The sequence below is a fragment of the Dromaius novaehollandiae genome, chromosome 15 (genome assembly GCF_036370855.1).
Source record: "Dromaius novaehollandiae isolate bDroNov1 chromosome 15, bDroNov1.hap1, whole genome shotgun sequence".
Taxonomy (NCBI): domain Eukaryota; kingdom Metazoa; phylum Chordata; class Aves; order Casuariiformes; family Dromaiidae; genus Dromaius; species Dromaius novaehollandiae.
In genome coordinates this window covers 16,734,376-16,760,896 of record NC_088112.1, presented here as the reverse complement: position 1 = coordinate 16,760,896, position 26,521 = coordinate 16,734,376, and the positions used below count along the sequence as shown (strand labels likewise).

Genomic DNA, 26,521 nt, shown 5'->3' with positions numbered 1-26,521 from the left:
AAGAGTTGCCTATTGATTCCTAGGGGCTTGCAGTGCCCCACCTGAACGCCGATGCACCCCAGTCCTCCTCTGCTTTACACACCCCAGGGATGCCTGGGCTCCCTCTCAAGCCAACAGGAGAAAGGAAGGGGCTTCTCTGGGACCCTGAGGGGCTCCATCACCCCCAGGCAGCCTCAGAGGCCTGGCCAGAGACCACCCTCTCCCAAAGTGAGTTTGGTGGCCCAATCATGTCCACATTTTTGGCCTTGGTGATGTGCCATGGGGAGTCACTGGTGAGCTGGTAGCAGGGTCCACATCTCCTGCCTTCCTTGAGCCTGTCCTGGGGTTTCCTTGATACCTCTCTGGCTCCCGCTGACAGAGCACGAGCTGGCCCTGAACCCATTTCTTCTTCTGACACTTGGGACTGGAAGCACTCACCCCAGGGACAGCAGGGGAGTGCGGGCAGGCCCTGACTACATGGCACATTGACGGTCACCCCAGCTGTGACAGCGCAAGGACTTGGACTCAGGCTTCAGAGTCCCAGGCAAATGCACCAACCCAGGGATGTGGCAAAGGGTCACCCTTAGCTGCAGCACAACTTTCATGTCTAAGCAAGCAGCTTCTGCTGAGATCCAGAGCTCAGCTGGGCTGGGGAGTGTGACCCAAGCACTTTCACTGCCATGGTGCCACACCATTATTTATACTATGCACCGTTATTCATACTATGCAAAAATCAGCTGTCTAACTAACCAGAGAGTCATCTAGAAAAGCCAGCAAGATGACTATTCTGCAAGGTGACCGCCAGCATCTGTCAACAAACTGGGGTATATGTCTAGCAGCAAACTGGGGTCAAGTCTCCAAGAGCTAAGAAAGGGAAAGAAGTAGTCACATATAGTGGGACCTGAGCAGGGCATAACCAGGTCCTTTCTTACCTGCCGGTTATCAGCTGGCTCCTGGATGGGGTACAGATGGGCTGGATATAATAGTTCTCCAATTTAACCCCTTCTGCTGCCAGCCTGTCCAGAGTTGGTGTTTGGATATCTGAACCGTGATACCCAACATCATGGTATCCCTGGTCATCGGTCAGAATGAAGATGATGTGAGGTGGCCTGGTGAAGGTAGGAGGCAGCGATTTCTCCATAGGGTCCATAGCCACATCTGCCACCAAACCAGGCTTCATCCAGTCCCAGGATAAATATCCAAAGCTGAGCAAACTGACTAGTGAGAAACCTGTGAGGGCATAGACAGCCATCCTGGAGCGAGGGTGCACAGCCTGCAAAGGGCGCTATTGTCCCAGCATCTTCCCAGAGCAAAGGAAACGGGAGGTCTCTCCCTCCTCCAAAACAGCCCCCCAGCCTAGGGGATGTTCTCTGAAATCCCTGCAGTGAGTTTTGCAGGAACAGCTCCCATGAAGACACGCTCACACTCAAAGAGCTGGCTTAATCCACTGGGGCTGGGTTGCGTTCAGTCAAAAGAAAATAACCATCAAGCCGATCCAATCAAACACATATGCACTGCAGAATGAGTTTCCTCGCAGTGTTATTAAGAACAGTCCCAGAGCTACTCCAGAGTGTCCCAAGTGCTAGAAATACTCTCTGGCTTCCCGGCTTTTTGTTGCTGTTATTTCTTTCTTTTTAAAAGATCCACATAAAAACCTTGCTAGAGAAAGTAGCTGGCTTCTCCTCCTGTTCAGCTCTGTGCCTGCTCGGCTGTCCAAATGGCTTGCTCAGGATAAGATGAGCTTTTTATTTAAACTCCTGCGGAAGAGGGTGCTAAAGTTCAAGCCCAGAGGTGCTGAGTTCTCGTCCTCACCCTTCAGGGAAGAGCCGCCGTCTCCTTTTCTCACCGTTTCCTCCAAAAAAATTCCTTGGCAAGACCACACAACCATGATTTTTTCCTTCTTTCCTTGTCTTCCTTCTCGTTCTCCTTCCCTCCTTTCTTTTTTTTCTTAACTGGCTCTCTCAGTCAGCCCTGAAGTCTTTCACAACTCTGCAAGGAGCTCTGGAAAATCCCTCCTCGACTTTGCTCACACTGCAGGCGAGCTGGTGAGAGCAGAGCCGGGGGAGAGGGCAGAGGAAGCTCCCGCCGGCCGCGCTGGCGGAGGAGGCAGAAAGTTGTAACATCTGCCTGGGATGTGGGCTAAGCAGCCAGGTTTATGGGGAGCCGCAGGCTCGGCCCCTCCCAGCTCGCTCAGTGACTCAAGGAAAGAGCTGGGAAGACCCAGACCTTGCAGGGTCCTAAGAGTGGCATTCCTTCGCCTCAGAGCGGCAGCGCGGCTCCATGCTTCCCTCCCACTTTCTCCGAGACGTGCAGAGAGCAGGATCCATGGCCGGTGCTGAGAGGTCTCCTGATGGGGGCTCTCCCCAACCCGAGGGGGGCTCAGCTTGCTGCAGAGAGATGGGAAAGCCCCCACATGGGTCAGTGCTCGCACCCCACCGGCCCCACACCGGCCTGTCTGGAACGCGGGTAGGATGCGCTGTGCCCAGCTGGGCCTCCCGGGAGGGATTCCTGGGACCGTCTGCCTGTGCTACCATGATCTCAATCCAAAAAAAAACAGACAAGAGGAAGCCACAAAAACATGTTGTGACACCTCCAATGTTGAATAAAACCACCCAAGGGCACACTGACTGTTACAGAGTGGGGTGGGCACTGCTGCACCCATTTTCCACGTGGGGAAACTGAGCCAGGGAGGGGCCACTTGTACTGCCTGTGGCCACAGCCAGCCAAGGGCAGGGCAGGGTTTGACACGAAATAGAGGCCTCTGCCAATGCAGAGGTACTGATGTGAATTTGGGGGTAGCAGAACAGGGGGCTAGTTTGGTGCCCTGGTTGCCCTGCTATGCAATCGTGCTTCTGGGGAGCTTTGGGGAGAGATAAGGGAGATGCTCCTGTGTAATTTCTCTTGCAGGAGCAGCATCCCTAAGGCATTAGGTAACCCTCATGACTGGCATGCATCCTCAACTTTTGTTAGAGCAGCACTCAGCCTGGGAGGGGGGATATTGTTAGAATAAAATCAGACCTGTTCACCCACCCTTGACACAGGCGGCAGGGAGCAGGGTGAGCCCTGGGAGATGTGGGTGCATGTTCGAGGCACCAGGCTGTCCCTCACATGCGTAGGGCTTGGGACCTGAGGGGTCCCGACACACCGCGTGCCCAAACATATCCTCTCCAGCCGGCGCATCGCCTTCGCTGCCTGGCTTTAGGACCGCAGGGCTGCTGCGGCGGTGGCTCAGTGAGGGCTTTGGGGTGGCTCTGCCTGCAGAGCTCCAGCCAGTGCCTGGCTCTGTGCAGCAGCTGGGCTGGATGGCTCCTCTGCTGGGTCCTCCCTGGGCTCCCCCTCCCCATGGTCCCCTCCTCTGTGCTCTCTTCTGCCATGTCCCCCCTCTCCAGGGTCCCCTCTGCTGGAGTCCCCTCCCTGGGTTCCCCTCCCCTGGGCTCCTCTCTCTTGGGTCTCCTTCCCCAGGCTCCCCACTGCTGGCTCCCCTCTCCTGGGTCTCCTCTGCTGGGTCCCTTCTCCCCTGGGTCCCCTTCCTGCGCTCCCCACTGCTGGTTCCCCTCTCCTGGGTCTCCTCTGCTGGGTCCCTTCTCCCCTGGGTCCCCTTCCTGCGCTCCCCACTTCCAGCACTCCTCTCCTGGGTCGCCTCCGCTGGGCTCCTGGGTGCTCTCTGCTCCAGACTTCGTCCGTCCCCTGATGCCTCGCAGAGCTCCCACATCTCCCCGCCGTCCTTAGTCAGCCTCCCCAGCCGAAATTCCAGGCACCTCCGAGGAGTAGGAAGGATGGAGGCTCCACAAGGTTCCCACTACCAGGGACTCGGGTGCTGGGTGAACCTGAGGGGGAGGCAGAGATGTAGAGCCTGTTTTCTGGACACGAGACTTGGCTTTTTCTGCTGGCAGAAATCCCTGCTGATTTAGAGGAGCAGTGCAAGGCTGAGTCGACCCTGCAGAAAGGTTTGATTAATCCCCAGGGGTTAATCACTCTTTTCTTCTGCGTGCTCCTCTTCTCTCTTCCCCTCTCTCTCCTTCCCACCACTCTCCTGCTTCCAACACTTTTTTCAGTTCTTCCCTGACTTCTTTACTTTTGAACAATTCCCTCTTCCCAGAAAAATCTGGATCTGAAAGAAGGTGAAGGGGGGTGGAAGCAGTTCAGAAAGGGGAGGTGGCCCCAGACTCCTGGGTCCTGTGTGTTCACCCACTTTTCTCCATCGACCCCTTCAGTCTGGTGGAGACCCCAGGCCTCTCTGTGCCTCCCTGGAGCCCCTCGGAGCTGCGGGACCTCGCTGAGCATCCTGATGCACCGTCCCCGTTCGCAGCGCTCCCTGCAAACCTCAGGCCAGAGGCAGTGTTATTGCCAGGGAATACAATCACAGCTCTTTGCAAATAATAAATAATAGTCGGTTTGGGTGAATGTCTCTCAGAAACTTGCAAATACCATGCCTCCCCTGCCAGAGTTAGCCCTCTCCCATTTAGCAAACGCGGCTATTTTATACTCTTTGTTTATAACAGAGCTCAAAGTTAATGAGAGGGTTTTATTGAATGTTTTTTCTATATGCACTGACATCACTAATCTCTCCAAACTGGGGAGAGGGTTTCTTGTGGGACCTGCTGAATTACTGATCAGAGAATGTCCATGTGGGCCCGATGGAAAGGGCCTGGCTCTTTTCCTCAGATATTTTCCTCACTGTAGGGTGCCCATTGGCATTTGCAAGGCCAGAAGACCTGGGATCCACGGGTCCTTCTCTTGCCTGATTTGAACCCTTCTTAACCCAGAGCAGATTTGGAAGACTGAACTGCTGAACTGCAGTTCTCCCAGCCAGATTTTGGTGCTCAGCAGCAGCTGGCTTGAAAAGCATCGGTTTCCCCATACCAGGCAGGGGCTTGAGACAGGGATGCTGGTGCCAGCTAGAAAAAGGAGAGGTCCAGGGAGAAGGGTGAGGGCCAGGGCTGAGAGGCACTGGTACATCTGCCTGTGGCAGAGGAGGGAGTTTAAGCCAGCACAGACTGCTGATAAATTATGTCTGCTGTTTGGGGCTGGAGGAGTGAACCCATCTGCGATAGCTCTGTAGGGAGAGAGCAGTGGGCTGGGGGAGACGTGCGGGAGAGGAAAAGCAGGCGTGGAAGCAGGTCAGGAATGCGTCGGGGAGGGGGCAGAGGACTGCAGTCCGGAGACCACCTCTGAGGAACAAAACCCAGCCCCCTCGCCACGGGAGTGTGACTCAGTCCATAATAAAACCAGGCCGGGGCAAGCCTAGCTGGGATGGGTGACCAGGACTGTGAGATGTAGGGAGGGTGTGATGGATCGGTGCCTGTCTGTGACAGCTTCTGGAGAGAACAGAAGGAGAAATTAGAGCAAGAAGCAAGAAAAATGGACAGTGCATTGGGCTTGGTTGTGATCCAGGAGCTGAACGGCTTGGAAGCTGGTACAAGTGATCAGCAACCGCTCACTAACTGCAGAGCTGAGGATGTCCCAGGTGCATGGATTTGCTCCTGCAGTGGCCTCTACAGCCACACGGTGGGTCAGATCCTGCTCACACCTTCAACAGTGGAGGCAGAGGCCAGTAGGGTTGCCCTGAACTGAAGTTGCTGTCGATGGCTAGAGCTCGGAGGGTTCAAAGGAAGGGAAGGACCCAACGGCACAAAGACGTCAGCGTACGCTGGCGCATAAAGGAGACCTGTGCTCAGCCAGACCAGCACGTCCTCAGGGAGGTCAGTGGCGGGTCCAAGCTGGCCTCAGGTCTAGGGAGGAAATGGCTGGGTTAACTCAGCACAGGGAGGTTTTCCAAGAGCTAAAAGTCCTGCTGGCGAGGGCCAGCACTGTGGGTTGTCACTCCACTCCCGCTGCGGGAGAGCCAGCCGAGATCAAAGCCTGCGCGGGGGACGGTGGCAGGCAGCGGCCGGCAAGGCTCAGAGTGCCCGGCTGGTGCCCGGGCAGACCCACACACCGGGAACTCAGCCAGGTGGGCAGTGAGCCCCGAGTCCTCGCCTAGGCCTTGCTGCACGGGGACCGCGCTGAGGCTTTGGCGCAATCTGGGCAAGGACCAACGGGCAGCCCATGGTCACAGCTCTCCGTGCCGGCACCGATCAGCCGGATGGCGGTCGGCACAAGCCAGGCTTGTCAGTAGGACTTTCCAGCTCTGACCTTGGTTGTTTCTAGGAGGGTCCCTAGCTGCTGGTATCTGACAGTGCCTTACTTCTCCTACTTGAGGCAATGGGCCTCTGGTTTCTGGCCACATCAACTTTCTGACCAATTGCATGAGGCAGGTATAGGCTCTAACAGAAACAAAATGAATAAATACCGAATTTGTTGGCAGTGACCCTGCTTTGAAGGTTCAGGGATGGACGGCTAGGCCCTGGGAGCACACAGACGTGTCCCAGCAGAATGAGGATGCACAGGCTGGGTTCTCCTGCCAGCAACAGCAAAAAGGTGAAAAGCAGGGAGCGGTACTGCTCTCTAGACCTCAGGAGAGAAGAGGATAAAACGGTATCCTCGACCCAGCCTTGCTGACATCATTTGAAGAGGAGACAGGGGATGGGAAAGGCTAGGAGGGAGGGGAGAGCGGAAGAAATGTGAGGGAGGGAGAGGAAGAAATGACAGCTCCCGAGTTTCAGGGTCAGGACAATTGAAGCTGGCTGTGAGGCCGCTCAGCGGGTGATTAATGCATCACAAGGTCTTAGGAACGGAAAAAGTACTCAGGGCCTGGAGCAACCCCCCGACTGTTATTAATTCAAGGCAGTCACTTGTCCAGCCTCACTCTAAGATGTCTCAAGAGCCAGGATCTTCCTTGGAGAGTGCTCCAGCGTGTTGCACAACGCAGAGGTTTCCCCTGGCAGCTGGCCTGGCTGCATCCGTTCAGCGAGCCGGCAGCGTGAGCACGGTACGACGGCTGCCCCGGGGCACCCAATCTGCCACTTCCCAGGCACCCGGTGTCAGGACCCGCTTGCACACGTGGGCAGCTATTCCCTGCGCTGTCCCACGGAGCCGCTTCGAACTCCTAGCAGGAGAGAGACCTGCTCGACCCAGTCCGGCATCCGCCCCGGCGACAGCCACATGTGCAGAGAAGCATGCCTGCTCCTCCCTGACGCATCAACTGGTTTAACAAAAGTTATTGCATCTCCTTCTTGGCCTGATTCATGGGCATTTTTACCACTCCAACATGACGGGAATCCCTACCAGCCAAAGCAGCCAGCTGCTCCGGCAGGGCTGGCAGCGGCTTGGGAGGCAGAGCACTCTGATCTGCACACGCGCCTTGCAAGGGAGGAAAGGCCCCATCCTGCAGTCCCAGCCGAGCACTTCCACGCACCTGCGGACTCTTTCCAGCAGGCAGCAAGCCCCGCATGCTGAGAAATCAAGGGGCAGCGAGGGCTAAAGCCATCAGACAAAGCCCGGTATGTTCCTTTTTGGTGCTTTTTAGCACAGTGGACTTAACACAAGGGTGATGGATGCTCTCCTGCCACCGGTATGAACTTTGAGGCAGCGAACCTTGACCAATGTCTGGGCCAGGTCTCTCCATGTCTCTGCAGCTGGCACTGCTCCTTGCATTTGCACAGCTGTTTCTCTAACCAAATATTTGAATATTAGCTCTTTTCTTTAATTAATTTTATGTGGCCTGAGGCAAGAATGAAAATAATCACAGTCCTTCCTGCTTTTTCCCCCCACCACTCCCCCCCAGCTCCGGCCGCACTTGCGTTTTGGCTCAGAAAGCGTTTGCTGCAAACCGGGTTATGCAAACAGGCTCTGCATATTTCTCAGCGGCTGTGATTTACCATAAGGGCCACACAGCAGAGTTTAAAACTAAGCCTCGAATCTTTTTTTCTTTTTTTTCTCTTCTTTCTTTATTTTTTAACCCTTCCTGGGGCCGGAGCCCCTTCAGCCCTCAATACTGCCTTTCTCTCCCCGCTCAATGGGGCATTATGAGCACAGGAATTATTGAAAGCAGAACTCCCAGGCTTTACAATGAGAGCTCTGTGCAGGGCAAATATTGCACAATCTGTTTGCACGCTGCGGGCTCGCTGCCCTTCCCCCTCGGCAGCCCCGCTCCCAGCTCGCGCCGCAGCCTCCGGCCCGCCAGATCGGGACCTCAGAATGAGAAATATGAAAGGCTTTTAATAAGTCCCCTCTCTCCTTCTTCAGAGCAAGACATTTGACCTAACAGGGCATTGGGGGCCTAGCCTGGCCTTGAAAAACAGAGCGTGTTGCTTTCGTCTCTCAGATGTTTAAGGGTTTCCGCTCTCCCCAGCCAACGTGTGATGCATTTACTTTTTTATTGGTGTGATGAAAGAGTCTAGGCAAGTCTGGAAAAGAAGCGAGCAGTCCCGAGAAAGGAGAGATCTTGTTATTTTGTCTAGAGGAAGAAAGGATCACAGGGCGACACGGCTGCATGATTTGCACGGCTCCACGACGGCAGGAGCATGGTGCCTTGGTAGGAGAGGGGTGTGCAATGTCCCCAGGACACCGTTTCCCCCTCGGCCACGACGGTGGGAGCACGGTGCCTTGGCAGGAGAGGGGCATACGGCTTTCCTAGGACACCGGTGCCCCCCTGGCGCCCAGCAGGAGCAGCTCCCGCAGTGGGGAAGGAGGCTGGAGGAGCTGGAAGAGAGCTCTCCAGTGAACCGTTTCACAAAGAGAAATCTCAGAAGTGTTTAATTGTTGGGAAAGTGGTGCAAATAAAAAGGCTGCATTTCCAAGCCCTTCGAGAGAGGGATAAAGTGTTTTAAGTAACTGCCCTCGTGCAGAGAACCCTTTTCTGCCAAAGCCCCTGGGGAGCCAAGGGCATCCTGGTCCCCAAGCCCAGCAGAAGACAGCGCTGAAGCCAAGACAACTCTTCACTGACTCTGGGGCCTCGGATAGGCCCCAAGGGTTGTCCTCTTGGTTGCAGCACGGCCTGGGGCTGATCGTGGTCCTATCGTCGTCTGTTCACTGCCGTGAGCACTCTTCGCTCCTCTTGGCGTATCATCCAGGCCCCACAGGGACCATCTCCACTCCCTCGTGTGCTGCGGGTAGGCAGCTCTTCTGCAAAGCCGTGCGGGGAGCTGCCTCCTCCCCGTCAGCCTCCGAGGACGTGTGTTTTCCCACTCTGCTCCAAGACCGCGTGTTTTCCACCCCAAGCACAGCCGTGGAAAGGGAGCCTGGTGGCTTCCTGCCTCCTGCCACGTGGAAGCTGTGGGCAGAAGCTGACTTTCTAGTGGCCACTGCTGCGGCGAGATCTAGACCAGATTACAGGGATCGGGCTTGATGTGTGGGAACTCAGAGGTTTTTACAACACCATAATTGGCTCTGGAAGCTGGAGCCAGGGGAGGAGCAATCAGCAAGTTTGCATCGGCTCCCGCTTATGCAACCCTGATCATTGTTAAAGCAACAAATATTGTTACAGCAACAGCCTGTGACGTGCAATGCCAAAGCAACGGGGGGTAACGTGTTATCGGGGCAGAAAGGAGTCCCTGCTGGAGACGATCAGCCGTCCCTCTGACAAGGACTCAGCAGCACCACTGGATGTTGTTCTTGGAGCCAAATGGCCTTTTTCAATACCCTGCCCCTGTTTATGGCATTTGCACAGTTGAAAATCATCATCATCATCATAAAAAAACACTTAGAAGCCATAGCGCAGTATTAAAGTCTTTTCTAATGTAAACCATAGCCTCTAACAACACATGTTGGGCTTGGCCAGGGTTTGTTCCTTATCAAAACACTGCTGGTCCCCTTTCTCTCTCCTCTCCCGGTCCCCCAAGGCACTAGGAAAATAAGAAATAAAAGCCCTAAATAAGAGTTGGTTCCTCTCTTAGGCTACAGAATTTTTCTTCCATTTTTGGTCACCGATGATACATTTCAATGATTCTGCAGATTCTCCCGTGAAATGACTTATACATATTCCTGCTCGCATTTGTTTTCTTTCTTCCCCTTCCTTCAGTAGACTTCAGTCCATCAGCTCCAGTTCCTTGATATAGTATTCCTCCCCTCGCCTTACCCCACCTCTCGGTAAACTGCAGCTTGTCGCCTTCTCCTCTTCTCTCTCGAACGACTGGCGTGTTTGCTTTGAAGAGCTGACGAGCTGGAGAGGCGCCCGTGGGTTTGGCACTGCTCCTTTCTTCCCATGCCTTATGGCATGCTTTCCGCTTCGCCGGGGTGCTCTCCCTCCTCGTTCTGCCCCAGGCCCCGGTTCCCAGCATGAGACCCACAACCCAGGCACCCGGGACGCAAGGCGCTCCCCACCGCAGCTCCCCAGCAGATCCCGGGGCTCGCGTGACGGCTCGCAGCCTCGCCAGGGAGTTCCCGGACAGCGGGGAGCGGGGATACGTTCAGACGTGAATCACCGCAGGATTCAGGGAGGACGGTGGGGAAGGGAGGGGAAGCAGCACAGGGAACGGACCGGGAGTGAGGAGCTTTGCTACTTCAGGTAGCTCTTGCTGGAAAGCGAAACCTGCTTGCCCTCAGTGGTCTCTGTGTCCGGTCCCACCAGGCTCTCACAGCTAAAGCTTTTTGGGTAGACACTGCTCTGCCCCCCTGCCACTGCCTTCCTGAAGGGCTGACCTTGGCTAAAAAGTCAGCTGTTCCCTCGCTTGCAAGGGCTCTTTTTGAAGCAGAAGAGAAGGTCCCAAAGAGGCGGAAGGAAGGATTTAAGCATTTAGCATGGTTGGTTTCTGGCAGTGCCGCCGTATGACCCTGACATTGGCTTCACTGGCCTATTGATTTTGGACTCCCCTACCTTCATTCCTGACACGATTAATCATGGGATACACAGAAACTCCTCACTCCTCAAAGTATGCGAGACACTGGCATCGCCTCCCGCCTCGCCCTGGCTCAGGGAGAAAGAGCAATTCTTCCCAGCGCCCGCCTGGCAAGAGCCTCTCCCAGCCTGGAGCAGCCGCCTCCCAGCAGCCCGGCCCCGCTGAGGAGCTGGGGGACCCGGCCACCCCTTACCAAGGGCTCGGCAGCCTCCTGGCCCCTGGCAGCTCCCTCCTTCCCCGCTTTTCATCTCCCCTTTCAAAGGTGCCGGGGTTTTGCCTGGCGGGAGACGCAAAGGCCCGGCGGGCGGGATGCCTTCCCAGAGCCCTGCCCGGCACTCGGGGCTCAGCTCCCTGCCAGCCCGAGCCAAGGCGCAGGGAGTGAGGTGAATAAAACCCTGCGATCCCCCGGCTTGGCTCTAGTGCCTGCCCGAGACAAGGAGCCCTTTCTCGCTTGGGGACCTCGCAGCAGGGCACAGCAGCATCGCCTGATCGCCCTGCTTGTTTACAACCCCGGCCCGGTTCAGAGAAAGGAAAACACACCTGCCCGCGCCGGCCCGGCGTGCACCTGTGATCCATCAGGACGAACGGCCTGTTTACCCAGGACATGTTTCCTCAGCATCCCGGGGAGCTCGTGCTGAGGGGCTGCTTCTCCCTGTAGCATGAAGGGCTGTTTTCTGTTTTGGCAGGACAGGAGGCAGAAGTTTGGGGGGGTGCCTTTCAGAGGTTACTGCTGGACGGCTGGTCACCACCAAGCTGATGGAGCAGGAAACGGGCAGAGACCGCAGCCGGACGGCCAGACCCCTTCGGGTCCCCCCAGCGCCGGCTCCCGCGTGCCGCGGGACAGGGCACGCTGTCGCGAAGGGTCGCTCTTCTGTAGTTTGCTTGTTGGGGAGTATTTCAGAATGGGTAAATAGCCCCTTTAGACACGGCATTACTTAACACAAAAGGTATTAATAATCCAGCAAAAGAGATGAGAGCTCTTTCTCACTGAAGATGCCAAGAGCACAAATTGCCTGCTTGTAAGAGAAAGGCTTAATTTCCATAGAACATGACAGATTAAAGTGAGAGTGGGTGGGTCCACTCTATTATTCATCAGTCTTCGTTTAGAGCAGGAGATGCTGTGCTGGCTGCTTTGAAGTTTCTTCGAAGGCCCGGGTTGCCCACAGTCATTTCATCGGGGTGGAAGGCAAGATGTGCGGAGACAGAGATTCAGATACTTAACACTTGCATTCCCTGCTGCCCTGATTTTACAATAAATCAGCCCTGTTGCTTCTGTTGCTTCCCAAGCATGAGCCAAACCAGGTCTGTGTTTAAACCCAGAGACCTGTCTGGCTTCTAGGCCAGACTGAGGGATGGAGAGACTCACGATTCCTGTGTTGCTACATTAGTTACAGTCATGCCCGGGACTATCAGAGCTTCCTTTTGGAGCCGTGCAATGAGCTCTGCCAGCAAAGAAATCTAGGATTAAACTTTGGAGATTGGATTCTTCCCTCCCGAATGGGAAACAGACCAAAATAATAATAATAAAAAAAACAAGTTTCCAACAGCTGAATGTACTAGGTAACGCACTGGAGTATTTCGCTTAAATGGAAAACTCGAGGAGTAATTCTTCAGAGGCAGCATATTTCATTTGCAGCTCAGCTTTGCAGGATGAGATTTATACATGGAAATAACTTCTGTGGAGGGGCCTGGAGTGGCCTCCTCCACGGCTGAGCGGAGCTGGGTGAGCTTTATTTACTCAAGTGCAGGCAGCCAGCAGCTGCCTGTCAGGCAACAGCGAAACCAGCAGATCCTGCAAAGAAATGCGGTTGCCCGCAAGGAAAGCACGACTTTAACGGGGACTGGTGAGGGCCTTTCTGAGGACAAGCACAGAAGAAGCTTCAGTCCAAAGGCAAAGCAGTCCCCCAGGAAAAAATCAGGCAACCGAATGGTAACCGGGCATTGGGTGACCTTGGAAGCAAACGTGGGCACCAGGTGGGCACCAGACGTTTCCTCCTTTTCGGCATTTTCCCCAGTGCCTGCCCTAGGGAGCTGCAGGACATGATTAGGTGGCTTTTTGGCATCAGCGGTGCTGCAGGGTGGAGGCAGCCGGCGAAAGGAATAAAATGAATGCATTCGCAAGGCCCAGGGGACTGTAGGTGAAGCCAGCTGCAAAGCTGCCACTTTTTAAGGGGATTTAAGGGGAAAGGATTCATCTCCTAGATGAACTGATGTAGCTGGCAGGAAGGACAGAGGTAGGAAAAAAAATGTTAATAGCCCTCAGGTATGTTTTCCAGAATACTTTTACTGAAAACACCTCTTTTTCAGAAGCACATTTATTCGGAATACCAGGAGTTATTTGTGCTTTTTCCAGACCTTCATTCTAAATCTGAGCTTCTGGTTAGGATTAGAAGTGGTTCCCACTGCCTAATTTTCAGAAGAGCAAATCACCTTGGGCGGGGGGGTGGTGGTGGAAGGGGCTGGAAGCAAAATCACACCCCGCTGCCAGCGCTGCTTTCCGGGAGGGGAAGAGCAGAGCCGGCCTCCTGAAGAGGGAAACGGCGCGAGCCGCCTCGCTCTCCAAGGCTGCGAGGACGGGAAGCATTCAGCGTGCCGGGCGGCCGCCGATCCCGGTGCCGGGCTGAGCCGGCTGGCCGCAGCGGCCGCCGCACGACTCGGGGCAAGGAGGAGGCTGCAAAGCGCGAGCTGACGCTGGGAGCTGGAGCTGAGCCGACGTATGTGCGCCGGGATGCCCGGCTAGGAGGAAGGCCTCGCATGGGAGTACAGCAGATAAATTTGCAGACAGAGCGCCGTACCCATATTTTGAGCCCACCCATTGCCATCGAGAGTTTTCTGCACTCAGTCGCCGGCACAGCTCACAGACTGGTTGTTGGGAGGCTTAAAGTACCTATATCAATACTGCAGAGGGTGATTCATTATTATCTGCAGTAATCCAGAAGCTATACAAAATTGCTAATAATAGGTCTTCAAAGCCGACATTTTAGTCAAGATAAAAAATGACTGGAACAAAATCCAAGCATGCTTTCTTAAAACTATAAATGGAAAGGTATAACCCACATTCAGCTCCCATAAACACTGAGATATAAATGAAAACAAGGGATACGGATCAGCCCAAGGATCCAGGTCAAAGCAGGATCTGGATCTCGCCGTGGGAAGCCACAAAAAGGAAGAGCAACACATCGTGCTGATTCTCGAACAGGCAGAAAGCAATGCACAGAAGTGGCTCGCATCTGGAATTACGGGCGGATTTGGGAATGGCAAAGTGCGAACGTGGATTACGTAGCTGCTCCTCCCAATTAGCTGGACTCCCGTGGTTACATGTGACAGGCCACGGTTGGGTAATTGCAGAGCCATCAACCCCAAGCGGGTGAACGGCCAGGCAGGGTTCATGGTCCTGCTAAATACAATTTATTTAATCCTGCCACGCAATAAGATGCACGGTTGCTAGGTGACAGGAGCCGAGGGCCTGCACAGAAAACCCAGGAACAGCTACGCAAGGTCAGCCCAGGTCTAGCTCCTCGGCGTCTCGTCTCCCAGACGTGTCAGGATGCTCCCTGCGCAGCATCCTCTGCGTGCCCAGGGAGCAGCACGAGAAACAGGGCAAACACGGAGTTAGTCTAGTCCTTACCAAACCTCACAGTATTTTGGACCCTGTAACAACTTCGGCAATGTTTAAGCGGCTGCTGAGGGGCTGAGGACGCCCATCCGGCTGTGCGGGGTGCGAGCAGACTCGCGGGTGGCGCCGGGCTGGTCCTGGTCCGGCCGGCTGCTCCCACGCAGGAGCTCTGCCTGCTGCGCTCGCTCCTGCCTCGGAGGTCTCCGTGAGCAGCAGGGCAGGGGCAGAGCCATTCCCACCGACGGGCCTCCTTCCCTGGCCGCAGCGCATGCCGCTGGCTAGGGCTCCTCGGCTTGGACGGTCCGAGCTCCCAAGCTTCCTCTCACTTGTAGTTCCCACGCTCCTCCTATCTCCAACGCCTGCTGCGCCCTGTTGGGAAACAGCTTCTCACCCTGCCTGACTCGCACTGTTTCATCTGCCCACGTATCGGATAAGCTGATAAAATGTGCTGAACACACCAAAGGGAATGTGCTCCTTCCATCCCCTCCCCAGCACAGGCTCCTACACACCAGCGCCGCAGCGTCCAAGGCCTCGCAAATCTCCTTGCTGTTAACGCCGTGCTGCAACAGAGCACAGCACTTCCACGGCCAAAGTCAACAAGAAACTCGCAGGGATTTTTGTGGTATTGAGGGCAACTTAACAACTGAAGCCAGAGGCAGATTTACTGTCACAGTTTTCACCGAGGACTGTAAAATTCAGCATGTTGCAGCCTGGTCGTTAACATTGGCTTTAGGCTTTCAAGGTTTGGCTTGGGAACCGCCAGCAAACGTCCGCTTGCATGGTGCTTTGGGACTGCGGGAAAGCGCAGGGTCAGCCGTTCCCCCCGCGCCCCACGGTCGCCTTGTTCACAGCACACCCAGCCCCTCTTTCATCTTCACAGCCCTTCCTGCAGATGGGAGGCAATGTTTTCTCCCTTCTCCCTAAGGGATGTTTTTATAGCAAATCCCAGGCATGGGGTGAGGAAAGGTGGGGTTTAACCCTCCCTCTGCCCTCTTCCCCACCAGGACTCCTGGGAGGCTGAAGGAGAAGGAGTCTTTTTAAATTTTTTTCCTAATAAATCAGGAGGCATTTCATACTGACCACTTTAAATGAAACCAGACTGTTCAGTCCAAACGATTACTCATAAGCAGCATCTAATTACTTCTAGTATTTAAAGAGAAAACAGCAAAATCTCCTCGGAGTACAAACTCAATGAAGAAGCCACAGCTGCAGGAGCAGAGCCCATGTCACCCAGACACACACCTTCCTCTCACAGCACCCTGCATAGCCCCATGTGCTGCACGCCACCACCCCAGGCCCTGCGCTCCCCGGCCCACGGCACCCTCAGGAGCACCCAGCAATGCAATCGCCGCTCTCTCCGCCCGAGCAAACGCGCCAGCCCACCCAGGCCACGCACGCATCTGTCCCCATGCGCGCTCAGAGCGAGCCTTCGCCCCCCCGTGCCTCCACGCTGCCACCGAACACATCCAGCACCCGCGGACGGCGTGCACGAAGCACGAACACAGGTCTAGGGAGGTCTAGGGAGGTCTAGGGAGGGTCTAGGCAGGGTGCACGTGTGCCCTGTCCCCTTGCTACGGGCTCCCTGAGCGGCCTGCAGCCGGGCAGCGAAGATGATGAGGGGCGTCGAAATACAACCATTACCCGCGGCGAGGGGAGCCATGTTCCCAGTTCTGCGCAAGGATTTTTTCCCCTCCTCCTTCTATCAATAACAGCATAAGAAACAGATGGGAGTGAGGGGATTTGCAAATATAAATCCCAATATACCATAGCAGAACACGCACTGGTACGCACACACACTCGCGCAACAGAAGGACAGTTAAAATCAAGTCGCAGTCCATGGGAAAATAGTGACTGGCGCTCTGGTCGGACAGTCAATCCTTCCCAGAAACACAGAGCAAACTCCCCAGCCGACAGCCCGCACTCATCAGCCGGTAAGATCAGAGGTTGGCAAGAGCCGCCCTCCTGTCTGGTGCGCTACAGGCTTTCCCATCCCAGCGACAGATGAAGTTACAAGGGAGCTGGCTGGAACTCATCACCGGAGATGTCGTCAAGCCCACACCCGCTGCCCCGGCCTCCTGGGATGGAGGAGGATGAAACTAAGTCTTGGAAACCTCCCAAAGCACTTTATTCCTCTGTCTCGGACAGCACCTCGGGCAGTCGTTTAGAAACGCCTGTTGTCCCTCTGGAAGCAGAATCACAAAGATCATTTTGCAAGAGTCCCCTGCTCACGTCAGCCTGTGCGGGGCACGCTCCAGGCTGCAAAGCAGGCAGTGGAGGGAGGAGAAGAGGCAGCAGCAGCAGGGACCACCGCTTTCACCCGGAGAGGGCCACGGGGGCTGGGAGCTGCCACGGACCCCCCACGGGGCCAAAGCACAAGAAACCCGAGTGCGCGGGCACCGACGAGGATGCAGCCTGCGCCACGGGACGACTCTGCCTGGGCTTGGCCGGACGTGCCCCAGCTGAGCCACCCGCCGGCACCGTGGGGACGTCCAGGGCAGCAGGGGCACGGCGCGGATGCATGGGAGCATCCTGCAGCCCGAACACAGCAGCTCCCTCTGCCACGGGCAGGTCGGGGCATGGGTGTGCAACGTGCGAACAGAAGGGCCTGGTCAGACAACATTGCCTCCTCTCTCTCGTGGTTGCCCTTGGTCACAAGCTGCTTCTCACACAGGCCACGTCTCCCTTTCGATCCTTCTGCCACCTCCTTCCCCTTTCACTTGTGTTCCCTCACACTCTCCCCAGCCTCCTCCTTCTCCCTCTCTTCCCCTCAGCCCTGCCGCAGGAATCCCTCCCTCCCCAGGAGACCCTTTCCCCATCAGCCCGGCTCACCACGCAGGGCAGGGGGCTGGAGCAAGGCGCGTTTGTTCTGCTCAGCACCACTCCCACCTACCGACTCAGCACCAGGTAACCAGCCCCCAGCCTCTGCAGCAGGGCAGCACACCAGATCAGCCCTCGCGTCCGCAGCAAACGGGAGCAGCCCAGCATATGCCTCTAACACGTACGTACACCCACATGCAGAGAGCCTGCGGTGTGCAAGGCAGGGTTCCCTCCACCCAGGGCTGGAGGAGAGCTGGGCAAGCTGCAGGGGTGCATCCCCTCCTCCCTGCTGCCTTCACACCCTACGCTCCGTGGACTCTGCCCTCCTCCTCCTCATCGGCAGCCGGGTCCTCCTGCCAGCCTCCCGTTACCTTTCCTTCACCCGATATCCGCGTGGTGACCTGACGAGGTGGCAGGGAGCCATGGGCTCCTGCACCATCCTCCAGAAGGCACCGGCACCGAGGGTGCCCCATCCCGGCCCTGCCCGAGTTTGGGCGGCTCTTCCACCAAACCCATATCCCCAAGCCCCGGCATTTTTTGGAGCAGGCAGCCAGGAGGTACAGAGCCGGGTGCTGGGCTGACCCACACAACTCTCAGAGTTAGCACAAAGGACAGTTACTAAGTAGTCACTCTCCATTTTTCCAGAATTACTCTAAAATGTGGCTTTCGCATTAGACTGCCGAGGGGGAGCAAGGGTGAGGTTTTCCTTCCCTGCCTGCTACAGCAATCTTGGGAGTTCTCCCCTCTTTTGGCAACGGGAAGATTTTGCTGATGCCAGCACTGATACTAACTAAAGCCAGGTGGAAAAACGTCCTGAAGTTTTCAATACAAGGATCCCATTTCCAGCCAGCACGCTCTCAGATCTAGCACTTCAGCTAGGATTTTCCAAGAGCCTCCGTTTACTCAGGCAGGCTCAGTCTCCAAGGTGGGCTGCTGTCCTGTGCTAGCTGGGGACATCTCTGGGTTTGTCCAGGGCCACCACAGCACAGGATGAGACTTTGTCACCCTCTTGTGGCTACGAGGACTCACGGGCTTGTTGTGGCCACGAGCTGGCCGCATCCCGGGCCCTGGCTCCAGGGAAGGCGGAGGAGTGCCTTGAGCCTGGTGCCTGCCCCAGCATTGCCGCTTTAGCTTTTTGCTCCGAGCGGATTCAGGGAGTTTTTTCACACTTTGGAAAGCACTGCAGAATCAGCTCTCCCCGGCTCTTGAAACAGCACACACATGCAGCACGAGCCAAGCCTCCTGATAGCAATTTCTTGCCCATCTGATTTAATGCTGACCAAAGAATCCCTTCCCCTGGGGGAGATGGCCCACGTTTGCCCCATGCAAGCTGCTACACCCACAGCAAGTCACAGGCCAAGAAAAGTGCCGGCGATTCATTCAGATCAGGTTGTTTTTAAGATGCTCCCTCTTTCCCAGTTTAGGTGGCCGCAAATCTCCTACCCAATTCCCCAGCAGCCCAAATCTCAGGAAATCAGGCCACACCAGCCTCTAAGACAGAGGGAGATTCATTCAACTTTATCTGAAAGCCATTTCAAGTATGTCCAGATTTTTAATGAAACTTGGACAAAATCCTGGAGATTAATAACAGTGCAGGGCTTTTTTGGATACCAGAGTTTTGTCTGTTTCCAAGAGAAACATATATATGTGCTTTGGTGGAATATCTGTGTACATTTTTTGGCAGAAAAGCCAAAATAAATCCCTTTACTGCAATATCCCTCAAGCAAGATAAGGCAAGAATCTGTTTGCAATTCCCTTGTATTATTGTCACATGTGGATAAGCAGGCTTATCTCCCTGTGCTATCCAGGGAGGAGAGGGACTGACATTGCTCCAGGAGCCCACTCTCCTTCATGGCAGCCTCCACTGCCCACAGACGGTCTGTCCACACTGTCAGTCTTCTGAAGTTTTCTTTCACTGCCTGCCACAGCAAGAAAGCAGTAGGATCCCTGCTACAGCAGGTCCAAGCTCTGTCCTCTTCCATCATCAATGTCACTTATACACAAGCACGCATTTGGGCCTGGCTGTAGACCAAGCACTGGGGTTATCGGGCAGGAAAAGGGGAGAGGATCAGTTGTGCCTCCAGGGTGGATCAGGCACATATGCGGTGACCACAAAACTCCCATTTCACCAGCCTATATCCTAAACACAACACGGCCTGTTTACATGCAATCGACAGCAGGCGTTCCGTGGGGCCAGGGCACCTCTGAGCCCCGTGGTGCAGTCACGACCACAGCACAGTGTAAGAGCAAGCCCATCTGCCCCCCTCACCAGGGGGGAGCAGGAGGCCCTGAAATGGCAGGGAAAGGCCAGATCTGGCTGCCAGGCTGAGCAGACGTGTGTGTACGTATTCCTGCGTGAAACTTGAGCTTTTCTGGAGCATCGAAAGTTGCATCAATCCAGAGAACATGGCCAGAGTGGGGCTGTGTCCCACCTGAGTGGAGGCAGAGCGCTCCACAGCCTGCCCGGGAAGCCTAGGACATGACAGATTTGGGTATCAGGAGCAAAAGATCTCTGTCCCATCCACCTCAACGCCCAGCAGACAGCAGTCACAGTGGTCAGACAATGCAACAAGGGTGCTTCACTGGGCTGTCCGTTAGGAGAAGGACCTCCTTGTGCTGGGTTGAATGGGATGCACACACCACTGACCACTGGGCTTGAGCTGGCTTCCACAAGGAGCACTGGGCATGGATCGCTGTCATCGGATGGCCGATGGGACAGGGAGGTACCTGCAAACTCCATGCACATGTTGAAGCAACTCACAGCAAAAACCCCCCGCCTGGGAGGGAAAGCCACCTCAAACCGAACCCAGAGGGAGGGGTGTCAATGCGGGCACCAGCAGGCATCTGCCTGGGTTAGGTGAAACCCCACCGCGAGGGCTGCCTGTCCTGGGCAGGGGCAGGGTGTTTGCTCTGCAGCAGGCCAGGCCGGCTGTGCACTCGTGCTCTGGAAGAGACTGTCACGTAGCTGTAAGCAGGACCATTGCCCCGGCCTTGTCTGCTCATGCCCCGGGTGTCAGGAAGGGCTGGCAACACCTTGGTACAAGGCAAGGCTCATGCTGGATGCACTCACACAGGTCTCCACTACCTTCAGAGTGAGCCCAGCTGAATTAGGAGACAGTTGCTGCAAGAGTCTATCCTCAACCCACAGCTGCTTGGTCAAAGAGTGCAGGCCATGGGGCAGCTGTGCCCTTCACAGCCCCCCTAGAGCCCAGCCTTCCTCCTCTTGAAATTAAGGCAAAATACCTAATAAAATGGGCCTTCCGTGACTGTTCGGAGCACTAATGCGCCTGGCATCTCTCCACTTGCCCTCCCTTAACCACTGTGGCTTTTTCCATCCTAATAAGCAGGGAAAGCAATCACCATAACGAACATCTCTAAAGCTCTCACCACAGCACTCATGCTAAACGAAATAAACACACATCAAGAGCCGATTAATGGCTCCCTCGTCATCCTGACAGCCACGGTCAGACACAAGAGGGACTAGGAAGGAACGCTAATGTACAAAGCAGAAAAACTCGGAAGCAGAGGGCTGAAATCTTACCTCTTTGTTTTTTGCCTGAATTCAAGACTGCCCTCCACATAACTGTCTCTCCATCGCCTGGACATGGCTGTGCTCATGCCAGGACCCACGTCTATGTGATGGAGAGACAGTTATGTGGAGGGCAGTGCTGTGGGGCACAGCTACGCACAGCGATGCTCCCCAGGGTGTAGGTGTCTCTAGGTGACACCAATCTGCCAAGCAGGTATGTGCCGTCAAGCCTTTCTCTGTCTCCCGACCTCCTAGACCCAGCTCACGGGGGGATTTCAAAGCAAGCCAACTGGCTGCGGGTGCTGGGTATGGTCAGGGACTGTGAAAGAGGCCCCAGGTCCGGGCTGCAAAAGCTCCTGGTTTGTGCGGCAGCACGAGGGAGGAGCCGTCCATCCGAGGGTGAAGTTATATGATACGGCTGAGCTAACGGAGCAGCCCATTGCTGAAGAAAAAGGGACACCTCAGCCACTTTGCTCCTCTCTCAGACTCATGTGTCGCTGAACCGAGAGCCAAGGGTTTTGCTTTGGTCAGAACTGAGGTGCGAAAGCTCAGGACGGTTCGCAAGGCTGTGAGCCGTGGCGCAAGCCTGCAGCACAACCCCAGCACGAGCGTCACGGTGGGGAGAGCACAGCCCCTGGCCCAGACGGAGCCGGGGCCGCCGCGGCGCTGCCGGCGCCTGCCCAAACACACACGGCCCTGGTTCTTCCCTCTCCACCCTCAGCTGCGTGGTCCCACTCCCTCCTTCCCCTCCTTTTCCTGCCACACAGCTTTCGACATAACTTAAATCAGCAAAGGACGCCTGACGGGGGAAATATAATACCCCAAGCCTCTGGCTTCACAAATGCAAACACAGCCCCCTTCGCCTCTTATTCCAGGTAGAGTCGCCGCAATCTGAGCAAACACCCCCGTGCTGCTGCGACTATTGCTGTTGGCCGCGCGGCGCCACGGAGCTGCCAGGCCTGTTAGCGAGGATACACGTACGGACCGGCCCGGAGCAGGAGCCTGGGGGAAAGCAGCGGATGGGGGGGGTTAATTAATAACAACACCCCTTCCACTCGCTACAGCAGGCCATCAACATATGTTAGATCTTATAATAATGAGAAACAAAACGGCTTAACGCTGCTAGCTTTTCAGTGCCAGGGCGGAATAACTGCCGTGAATTAGACACACAGGCATTCAGACGTACAGGGAGAGATGTTTTCAATCTAGGTTACTAAAATTAAGCATATTGTAACCAAATTTTAATGTTGCTAGTTGAAGTTTTCAAATCTGTTCTTTCAGCCACCTAAATTAAAAGACTGCTTTATATTCTGCAGGCTTAGAGGTAACTTTTTTTCCGCAATTAATTAGTTTGAAACTAACAGGGCTGGGTCACTCCAGGTTTCAGAAATGGAGCCATTGGGGGGGGGTGGGTATTTTTTTTTTCCCCACTTCTGAGCTGCTGTTTCTCATCTGGCAACAGGCTGCTAGCGATTGAGTCAATATTATTTGATGCTTGCCTGATAGCTTACGTGAAATGATCCGATCATCTCAAGCAAACCCCCAGCGGCAGGTGGCCACATCACAGAAACCACCGCCAGACTTGGCTCTGCAGATCCGTCTCCGCAGCACGGCCGAGGAGCAGGCAGGCCTGGAGACAGAGCCCGGCTTTCCAAAGCGGCTGAGCGCTAAGCTGGCGATGGTGGGGAGGGTTGTGCTGCGCAGGGCTTGTTTCTCTCGAACCTGTTCCTCCTGGGGACAGAGCTTTTGCACCTTATGAGGAAATCCCATAAATGTAACATGGGAATTTAGTGTAATTTATAACCCCCACGTACCCAAAGGCAGTTCAGACCAGATGTTCCAAAGCTAGTTGCTGGTTTCACCACCAGTAAAGCAACTGCGGGCTCAGTTCTGACTCCACAAATGCATCTGGTTAATTAATGTGACTTGAGCACCCGGGCCCTGGAGGGGACCTGCCAACGGGCTGGCATGGATGCCTAAAGGACCTTAACTGTGTTGGTAAAACTGGAGGTAGAAAACTGCCCTAGCGAGGGCGAGCCGCAGCAGGGCCCTGCACACAAAACAATGCCATGATTCATCCGAGATTGCCATAAGCCATCACATTTCATCAGGATGCTGTGGCATTTAAAATGGCATTTCCTCCCATCTGTTGTGCATTAGCAGACAAAGAAAAGGAGGGGGGGGAGAGAACAGCGAAACAAAAGAGAAAGACAAGGGATTCCTGAGCAAGACTATTTCTAAAGCAGTTCCTTTTAAAGTCCAGACCCAGTCTGCTGGCCAAGGGAAGATGGCAGGGACACTTGCTGTGGCCAGTTTTGCCCTCACTGCTCTCCAGGGCCTGCTCCCAGCCTGCAATGTGCTCCCCCGGGCATGTTACTGAGAGATGCAGATATCCTTGGTGACTCAAAGCCTCGCAGAACAGCACCTGGCAACCCTCTGCCATACACCCAGAGCAGAGCAGCATCAACCAAGGACTGTCAAATCAGGGGCATGAGCAAACAAATTCCCCCAAGCCAGCCTGTTGTGACTTTATTTTTCCTTGGCTTTTCTCTGTTCCCGCTTCGCCATCTCTCCTCTGACTTTCCATTGCTTCTTCCCTTTCCTGCCTCATTTTCCCTTGGAAATGAGAACTCCTCCCTCCATCTCTATGTCTCCCTTCACTGCTTCTCCTTTCCTCACTCCGTCTAGCTTCTCCTCTCAGCTCCCACCTCCTCTCCTCACTGTCTCGTACAGTTCTCTGTCCTCCTCCTTTTATCTCCATCTGTCTTTCTTGCACTCCTCCCTGCCCTGACCCATCCCCACCTCCTCTGCTACCCTGGCAGGGAGCACCTGCAAGACCGAGACACTAGAACAGCCACGGTAGCAGGTCCCATGGAGCAGCCACCCCAGAGATGCTGAGTAAAGCAACCCCTTCCTTTGTCAGCAACACACTTCATCTCATCTCAAGGACCCAGGAGCTGATGGGACTTTGGGACTCATTTTGCTCTCTGGACCCCCTTGCAGGGAGCTTCCCAGCTCAGACCATGGTCTGAGTTGGTTGGTCATCTCAGGCCAGCCTCTGCCTAGACCAGGCAATGGTTGATCTCCTCTGAGCCAGCCCGCATGGCACTCCAAGGCACCGTCCAGGAGATGTGGATCAAAGCCCTCCTGGCAGGGGCAGCCAGAGCGGGGGAGTTCAGTTCAGTTTCCTTTCTGAACCGGGCCCTGCAAATTCTCCTCCTAAACACAGCCTGCACTTTCAGCCGACTCCATGGCAGCAGGGACCAAGATTTCTGACTCTGCAGAGCACATACCAAAGCCTTCAAACAGTGAACAGACATAAGACACGAAGCCTGTTCCTCAGGCAGCTGGGAGGAGGGGAAGCTCTGGGAGCGATTCGCAGCAGGAGGGGATAGAGGGGATAACGGCTCCCCTCTGGCCTTGATATGCTGATACGGGGTGGCAGTGACAGAGCACATCTCAGCCAACCCAGGCAGCTCTGCTGCTGGTAATGGGACTGAGCCACCCTTGGAGCAAAGAGAAAGGTCATTAATCCTAACGGGACAAAATCCCAACGTGTCAGCAGGATATCCCTGCTGGATCTTGCCTTGCGACAACATATAGGTCAGATTCATAATCCAGGCCAGGGCTCTGATCATGAGACTCATCAGAGCACCTGCTGCAGGTGACAAGGTTCTTGTCCCAGGCCACCCATCCCACTCCCTGGCTGGGGGATCCTGCCCCAGAGCAGAGGCAGAACGAGCAGCGTGTTTGCAGCTCATACTTTGGCTGAAATCAGCGGTGATGAAATGGGTCAGGCGGGGAGCTGTACGAGCTGAGAAGCTGGCAAAGCACCTTTTCTGTTGTCTCTGCTCCACCACCGTAGTGTAACCACAAGCAGCTGGAGGCAGAAACTCCTTCAGGCACACAGCCTGGGATCCGATCCCCCCCCCCCCCCCCCACGTGTCAAGACCCCATAGGTGCTACATACCACACTAGCATCTCTAAGGAGCGTTAACGATCACCCTAGCATCTCTAAGGATAAAATCATGATGCTCCACAGGCAATTGTGCAACCCCCTAAAAGACAGAACCAACCCCACCCATGCAAATTGCACCTCATTTAGGGGCACCAAAGGAATAGGTCCAACCACTTCACACGATGAAGACGTGGCCCTCCCTGCTACAACACACCAATGCCAGAAACTTATACACGGACAAACACATTAAACTGATGATTGCAGCTTAAACAAGGGAGAGCAGAAAAATGTCCCTGCAAGCCCAAGGGTCCAAAAGACATGCCTAGAGACTGTCAGCTTCCATATGGCACAAAGGAGGAATGACAGCGTTTTCCAGCCAGCTAACATGCTCTCTGAACTCTGGTTTGGCCTGGACACAGGCAGTCTTTCAGAACGGAATAGGTGTGGACAAGTTTTACCCCAAGCAATAACCAAAGAGCATGCGAAAGTGGCAGCAAGCAAAGCTCTCAGCCTGTAAGGCTGAGGGCATGGATGGGGCGGTGTGGTTATTAGCAGACTGAGCTGAGCTGGCTACTAAATTACAGCCATTTTATCCCCTGTCTGGATTTGAAACAGCTTCCTGCAATCTCTTCGTGACTCAGTGTCTTGGCATGGAAAACACATACTCGAGAGGTTAGCTTTTGAAATCCACCAGGGACATTTCACCTTCCTAAAATAAAGAGTGGGCAAAATATTTTCAACCTCCTTCCAAAAAACGCACAGAAAAGTCACTCCTTAATAACTGTACGTTGTTGGGTCTCAGCTGGCTTTGGGCTGGGGTAGATTTTCCTATTTATAATCACGCAGCTGTTTGCTGACTGAATAGCTCTATTTATTATTTGCCATGTTTACTAAACGCCTGAAATACCTTCTCTACCTGTAATTGTGGTGCAGCATATATTTTTTTTCAGATTCGTTCATTCAAGTGGGTTGTGTTACTATCAGGCCTTGATCTGTGGCTTTCTAAGGGTATTCATGGTTTGAGGGTATGAAGCTTTGGACTCAAGTGACCCTCAACTGTAGCAGACCTGCAAAGAGCCACTTGGAAAAAAAAATGGAGGCATTTTTAAAGCCATTTGTGCATGGCCACTCTGGGCTTTAACATACTCTATTTGCCTTCCTAGAGAGCAGTCTCTCCTGAATGAGTTTGCTCCCCATTTATGTTCAACTCTATCTTCTTCCCTCCATGTTCTACTCGAATTCCTCAAAGCCGAATCTTTCATGCTCTCCAGCATACGCGAGTCCTGAGGCTTAGGAAAGGAGAGGCCTCAAAACTCAGCTCAACAGGGGCTTGTTGGACTCCGAAAGCTTTGACACAAGGAGAAACTTATGCACCAAACTCCCCCAAGCATGCTGAAAAGCATCATTCCCTCGATGCGAAGAGAGAACAGAGGGCTCTGGAAAATCTGGCCCTGCTGAACACCTTCAACTCACCTCCAAGGCAGACTGAGCCCTGACAAAATGTCCTGCAAGCCCTTGCTGGGCCTCCCTTGTCCTCCCTCCATCACAAGGTGACCATAGCGTCCCACTTTGGTGAGCTATCAGCATTTGCTCCCTGCCTTTGTCTCTCAGAGACTCTGCAGGTAGACGTGCTGTGATCTTGATGACTGGCTAATCTGGGTACCATCAACACTGGCCGTTCTCCCAGCGCTTCTCCTGCCAGTGCTTCCACACTCAAATACCCACATTTGAACTAATCTGAACATTGCTATTACAGTTCCCTACAATGCACTGGACTCATTTTAAAGGTGTGCTATTTTCTGGAGAGCTTCATTGCCTAGGAGAAACTCCCTGCCTCTTTCTGCCCAAGGCCTGGCCAGCAGGTTCTGCAATTGTGAGACTCCTGAACTCTACAGGGTGTGCAG

The 26,521-nt window shown here is 54.7% G+C and overlaps 1 protein-coding gene across 2 annotated transcripts in view; it reads right to left on the bottom strand.

Annotated features, from left to right (window-relative positions):
* The window catches only part of ARSI (arylsulfatase family member I), a 34,505-nt gene that overhangs the window by 4,540 nt on the left and 3,444 nt on the right, over positions 1 to 26,521 (bottom strand). Inside the window, exon 2 of one of the 2 annotated variants that reach the window (XM_026122674.2) lies at positions 912 to 2,366. In XM_026122674.2, coding sequence (XP_025978459.1) covers positions 912 to 1,231 — 320 coding nt within the window. In that variant the 5' untranslated portion in view covers positions 1,232 to 2,366. Of the gene's footprint in view, positions 1 to 911; positions 2,590 to 26,521 lie in introns of those variants that run through there. The other variant, XM_064521046.1, reaches the window with a different exon arrangement.